We start from the raw sequence: 7,016 nt of genomic DNA, 5'->3' as shown, positions 1-7,016 counted from the left end.
GTTTTACACTGGTGACTTGTGTTGTGTAGGTGTTTTACACTTGAGACTTGTGTTGTGTAGGTGTTTTACACTGGTGACTTGTGTTGTGTAGGTGTTTTACACTGGTGACTTTTGTTGTGTAGGTGTTTTACACTGGTGACTTGTGTTGTGTAGGTGTTTAACACTTGAGACTTGTTATGTTTAGGTGTTTGTCATAGTAATCAGTGAGGCCACAGCCAAGGATTCCCACTGTCAGGATGAACTAGCTCTTGCCTATATCTCCAACTCTAACATCTTCCCGCTTGGCCTGAGTAAATTCAGGGACATCAACCCCCACCTAGATGGGGGCATGTAAGTACATAGTTTTGACATTTAAGGTACTTCACATTAGTGATAGCTATCACTATAGACAAATTATTAATTGAGAGACCACCTGTGTTTATAGAACACCCGTCTTAAGAGACCACCTGTGTTTATAGAACACCTGTGTTAAGAGACCACATGTGTTTAGATAACACCTTTGATTATAGAACACCTGTGTTAAGAGACCACATGTGTTTCGATAACACCTGTGATTAGAGACCACCTGTGTTTAGAGACCACATGTGTTCAGAGACCACACGAGTTTAGAGATCACATGTGTTAAGATAACACCTGTGATTAGAGAGCACATGTGTTTAGAGAGCACATGTGTTTAGAGACCACATGTGTTTAGAGACCACACAAGTTTAGAGATCACATGTGTTAAGATAACACCTGTGATTAGAGAGCACATGTGTTTAGAGAGCACATGTGTTTAGAGACCACATGTGTTTAGATAACACCTGTGATTAGAGATCACATGTGATTAGAGATCACATGTGTTTAGAGACCACATGTGTTTCGATTACGACCACCTGTGTTTAGAGACAACATGTGTTTAGAGATCACATGTGTTAAGATAACACATGTGATTAGAGACCACCTGTGTTTAGAGAACACCTGTGTTAATAGATCACCTGTGTTTAGAGAACACTTTTTGGACTTTCTAATGGTGGTCTCTAATACTTTTAAAATACTTAATGCTTAAATTACAGCCTTAAGTACCAACATGTTTTCTCAGTTTGTCTGTCTTTCCAATTTCATTCCTGTCTTACCTTTTCCTCTATAAGCATCAGCATTACAGAACATTCCCTCGGAAAGCAATTTTTGTGAAGGAATTTTCTCAGCTGGTACTAAATGATGAACAATTTATTTTACACTGGTGATTCACAGTCATGTCAGAAACATTCGTTAAGTCACTAATGTGATTCTCCAGACAAGCTAGTGTCAAGCATGACTGAATCCAAAGACTTTTCATCTTAGAATCAAGGATTTGTTGGGTTTTCCACAAGACAACATGATACAGGGTCTCTATTTTTTTTTGGCACATACTGTGTAACGAGAAATTTTCACTGCAATTGAATTTTCGCCTTTTTTGCCCTCCGTAATGAGGGCAAATTTAGCATTACAGCAAACAAATAAACAACATAATATAAATAGTAATGAAATAGGAAAGGCTAAAACTGATTTCATTGACGAAGGACAAAAGTTTGACTTGGCCACAATTTCCGATTTCTTATTGGCTGTTAAAAATGCTGTAAATGTGTATGACATTTCTAATGATCATTTGAACAGAAAGCTGATGTTGGCAAAGATAAACTGGACATTCTTCTTCAAAGAAGATCTGTGGAAGATGAATATGCCTGCTCTGTTAGCCTCCATGAGAGAGTCATTAATTGATAGTGAAGGTCAACCAGAGGACACAACAGCGGAGGAAACAGGTAGTTACAGGGGCGTGGATTTACATTATACCCAGCGTAACTAGTGTCCGCGGTATAATGTGTATCCAATTATAGTGCTATCTCATCCCTATAATTGAATATGGTGTAAGAAATTCCTTACTTAATGAAAAGATATCTGTAAAAACCAATTAACAAGTTTCCTATACATACATAATAGATCAATTGTTGGATGAAAACAGTCATATTTCAAGATAATTATGTACACTGTATTTTGATATTTTTCCGCCACTGCATAGCAAAAGCAGAGACGTATATATTTTACAGTAATATATACGTCTCTGGCCAAAGTGAAAAAGATACTCAATCCAGGAGTGAAATATATCAGATCAGAGATGTCCATCAGCAAACCAACCAACAATGATTTGTTTACTAATCAATGTTTTTCATTATAAAGATGTGTGTTTCACAAAAAAATAGTCTATCTCCTGGCGAATAAAGATTGAGACAAAGAATGCTGTGTAATGCCACATCACTATTGAATTTAAACCCCAGTGCTTGTGTGACATCACAATTAACGATGCCTATTGTTATTTTTCATACCAAATCCTGCTCTCTGATTGGTCGGTTTAGGGGGGATGGGATGTACAGTGTTATTTTACATTAGGAAACTTTTTTTTTTTTTTTTAATTTATAATTCTTTTATTGTTTCAAATTTTAACTACTGTCCTTAAGTCTGGCACTCTTTTTTTTAGGAAACTTATTTATTATCACTGTAAAACCTTCAGTTTTGCTAATAAAAATTAAAATTCAGTAAATTTCTGTATGGACCATATTTATCAACAGGAGGGTTGCAGTTCCACGGAATGAACATCAACATAAATTTTGACAATGACAATGACAACGATAACGTGTCAGGTGAGGACAGTGACTCGGAGAGCTCCTCCTCTGATGAGGCAGAATACACACGACCTACTACTGCGGCAACCTCGCGATCGGTACGCAGTGCCAGGGGCAGACAACTCCGATATGACTTCTGGGATCGCAATTTCAAAGACAAGTCGGAAATTCCTTGGACAACGTTTCGTCAGAAATTTGATAATGACTATAAAAGAAAAATTATCATGAAATATTCAGAAGATAAACTGAAGTTCTTTTTGAATTTGATGTACAAAGATATCTTTACTTTGAACAAGACTGTGAAACGGTCCACATACGACCACTTCTGTGAGGGAAACCCCGACGCAGACCCTCACCGTTTTTATAACAGGATACAACAGTATGCTGTAGGCTACTACGCCATGCATGCTGTTTTCAACATGACAAGTACATTGCGGCTTACAACCATACAGAACCTAGGTAAGACTATGTGAATGTGAAAATATAANTGTAGGACTCAGGTGACCGTTAAGGCCCATGGGCCTCTTGTTAGTTTTAAAACCTATTCAATTGACGCTTGAAGTATATTATAATGTAAATTTTGTAGTATGTACTGATATGAATATAGAGGCTTGTAGCCTGCGTCCATAATGTATATTAAATCATATTAAATCATATCAAAAAAAAAAAAAAAAACATATTAAGAACATTAACTCTTTTACCCCGGAAGACACATTTGAACCCTTCCAATTCAAAGGTTGGAATAGTTCATTATGAAATTTCAGGGGTGAATGAGTTAATATATAACCATACAGAAACTAAGTTAGCAACTTAAAGGACCTTTTTCTGAGAATTGTGATCAAATAATTTCCCGTATCTGGTTTTCAAATATAACGATATTGAGTATTGTTACTGTATGTGTGTGACTTTGACAGGAAATTTTGCATTCCCTGCGGTGGTGAAGGGCCTTACAGAAATGTTGCAAGACGAAGACCCCAACATACGCGCTGTTGCCACTATCGCCCTCGCCAAATCAGGTCGGGAAAGTTCTCTTTTCTTCACCCTGTTTGAAATGGAACTAGAGATGAAAGGATATTGGTGCCATTGTCTGTTTGTTTTACCTTAAAATTCTTACCTATTGCATAGAAATATTACATATGTAAGTTTTGCACTAAATAGTTTGTTTGGCGTGAATTCTCTTTGCCATTTTAGCCATGGTTAACCACGTTCCTTTCAACTATTAGGTTATCTGAACTATGTAAATTTTTGAGAAACATTTACATCAATTAACCACTGTAAATATTTATAAACTCCCATCGGTCAACCAGTGTTGTCCGAGTTGGACAACTAAACAAATGCTATATCTTTATCAGGCTTAAAATTTATTTTCTATAAATAAATGTAGTATACATTGCAACCGTGGTATCAGTATATTTTCTCGTAACTACTACAGTATTTATCCTACAATATGCCCAGGGTTCTAATACAGCTCTGACTCGAAATAAGGGTTTTCATATCACAGCCCTGACTCCAAATAAGGGTTTACATCACAGCTCTGACTCCAAAGTAAGGTTTACAACACAGCTCTCACTCCAAATAAAGGTTTACATCACAGCTCTCACTCCAAATAAGGGTATACAACACAACTCATACTCTAAATAAGGGTTTACAACACAGTTCTCATTCCAAATAAGGGTTTACAACACAGCTCTCACTCCAAATAAGGGTTTACAACACAGCTCTCACTCCAAATAAGGGTTTACAACACAGCTCTCACTCCAAATAAGGGTTTACAACACAGCTCTCACTCCAAATAAGGGTTTACAACACAGCTCTCACTCCAAATAAGGGTTTACAACACAGCTCTCACTCCAAATAAGGGTTTACAACACAGCTCTCACTCCAAATAAGGGTTTACAACACAGCTCTCACTCCAAATAAGGGTTTACAACACAGCTCTCACTCCAAATAAAGGTTTACAACACAGCTCTCACTCCAAATAAAGGTTTACAACACAGCTCTCACTCCAAATAAAGGTTTACAACACAGCTCTCACTCCAAATAAAGGTTTACAACACAGCTCTCACTCCAAATAAAGGTTTACAACACAGCTCTCACTCCAAATAAAGGTTTACAACACAGCTCTCACTCCAAATAAAGGTTTACAACACAGCTCTCACTCCAAATAAAGGTTTACAACACAGCTCTCACTCCAAATAAGGGTTTACAACACAGCTCTCACTCCAAATAAAGGTTTACAACACAGCTCTCACTCCAAATAAAGGTTTACAACACAGCTCTCACTCCAAATAAAGGTTTACAACACAGCTCTCACTCCAAATAAAGGTTTACAACACAGCTCTCACTCCAAATAAAGGTTTACAACACAGCTCTCACTCCAAATAAAGGTTTACAACACAGCTCTCACTCCAAATAAAGGTTTACAACACAGCTCTCACTCCAAATAAAGGTTTACAACACAGCTCTCACTCCAAATAAAGGTTTACAACACAGCTCTCACTCCAAATAAAGGTTTACAACACAGCTCTCACTCCAAATAAAGGTTTACAACACAGCTCTCACTCCAAATAAAGGTTTACAACACAGCTCTCACTCCAAATAAAGGTTTACAACACAGCTCTCACTCCAAATAAAGGTTTACAACACAGCTCTCACTCCAAATAAAGGTTTACAACACAGCTCTCACTCCAAATAAAGGTTTACAACACAGCTCTCACTCCAAATAAAGGTTTACAACACAGCTCTCACTCCAAATAAAGGTTTACAACACAGCTCTCACTCCAAATAAAGGTTTACAACACAGCTCTCACTCCAAACAAAGGTTTACAACACAGCTCTCACTCCAAATAAAGGTTTACATCACAGCTCTCACTCCAAATAAAGGTTTACAGCACAGCTCTCACTCCAAATAAGGATTTACAACACAGCTCTCACTCCAAATAAGGGTTTACAGCACAGCTCTCACTCCAAATAAGGGTTTACAACACAGCTCTCACACCAAATAAAGGTTTACAACACAGCTCTCACTCCAAATAAGGGTTTACAACACAGCTCTCACTCCAAATAAGGGTTTACAACACAGCTCTCACTCCAAATAAAGGTTTACAACACAGCTCTCACTCCAAATAAGGGTTTACATTACAGCTCTCAATCCAAATAAGGGTTTACAACACAGCTCTCACTCCAAATAAAGGTTTACAACACAGCTCTGACTCTAAGGAAGGGTTTACATCACAGCTCTCACTCTAAGGAAGGGTTTACAACTTAGCTCTCACTCCAAATAAAGGTTTACAACACAGCTCTCACTCTAAGAAAGGGTTTACAACAGGACAATGAAACAGTACTTGTTGGCATTTGTACTGAACTGCAATAGATATGGGTGGGCTTATTTACAGACATGGGCTTATTGCTGGATAAATATGGTAAGTATTGTTTGATGAAGTTCTACTAATTCTTTTATTTCTGAATGTTCAGTAACTTCAACATGAATGAATTTACAATGTTTTTATGATATTCAGCAAAATCCAAGAAGATGACGGTGGACAAGATAATATGTAAGTTGGACGATGATGACAGACTTGTGAGAGAAAGTGCCTGTCTGGCGCTAGGCTACCTCAAGGCTGGCGGCAAGAGTGAGGTCGCAGTCGCTGATCGCTGGTGAGGAAAACACTAGACCCATTTAATGTAGTTAGCTTCTGTTCAACCAAATGAGTTTGCATCCTCAATACTCCAGGGTAACGCTCAGTTTAGCTTTCTGCACTCCAGGAATATGTCATAGCAAAATTGAAGGCATGCTGTTAGATATTTGATTGGTCACAGTGAAGAAACCTGACCAATCGTAGGCTGATGCCTTTCCTTTGAAGATTACAAAGGAGTGACAACCATTTTCAAAGCCAGTCAACTGTACCATTACTCAACCGCAAGATGTTTTTGACATCAAAGGATCAAAATTGAATTCTCATTTCATCCACAAGGTGGTGCACACTGAGCCTTGACATTTTGCTATGACATATTCCAGGGGTGCAGAGATGTAAGTGAGGGTAACCTCTTGAGTATCGAGGATGGTGCGTTTAAGAATTTTATTAATTAGATACACAATTTACATGGAATCAGAATGTCTAAGTGGATGCAAGGAATCCTTATGCTTTAGGGCATGATAAGCCAGGTGTCAATGTCACCATTGCTAAAAATAGAATTCTGCTTGGTTGCTCTTGTCCAGATGACAATTTCAGAACAAACGACTATACAAAGTACAAATCTGGTGTAAGGGTTAAACTAGTGAATGTGAAAAACCCTACTGATTTTTGGCATGGTCCAACAGTGGTAATTGGTGTGTGGGTTGGCCTAGTGGTAATTGGTGTGTGGGTTGGCCTAGTG

At 37.9% G+C, this 7,016-nt stretch overlaps 1 protein-coding gene across 5 annotated transcripts in view; it reads left to right on the top strand.

The window, feature by feature from the left end:
* LOC110464060 overlaps positions 1 to 7,016 on the top strand; it is a 36,797-nt gene that overhangs the window by 26,157 nt on the left and 3,624 nt on the right. For all 5 annotated transcript variants that reach the window (XM_021519079.1, XM_021519078.1, XM_021519081.1 and 2 more), the window contains 5 exons: positions 185 to 330; positions 1,636 to 1,781; positions 2,586 to 3,098; positions 3,554 to 3,655; positions 6,158 to 6,296. In XM_021519079.1, the coding sequence (XP_021374754.1) occupies positions 185 to 330; positions 1,636 to 1,781; positions 2,586 to 3,098; positions 3,554 to 3,655; positions 6,158 to 6,296 (1,046 nt within the window). The remainder of the gene's footprint in view (positions 1 to 184; positions 331 to 1,635; positions 1,782 to 2,585; positions 3,099 to 3,553; positions 3,656 to 6,157; positions 6,297 to 7,016) is intronic.

The sequence above is a fragment of the Mizuhopecten yessoensis genome, unplaced genomic scaffold, assembly GCF_002113885.1.
Source record: "Mizuhopecten yessoensis strain PY_sf001 unplaced genomic scaffold, ASM211388v2 scaffold10953, whole genome shotgun sequence".
NCBI lineage: Eukaryota > Metazoa > Mollusca > Bivalvia > Pectinida > Pectinidae > Mizuhopecten > Mizuhopecten yessoensis.
The sequence above is the reverse complement of the archived record's forward strand: the minus strand, read 5'-3'. Positions and strand labels throughout refer to the sequence as shown.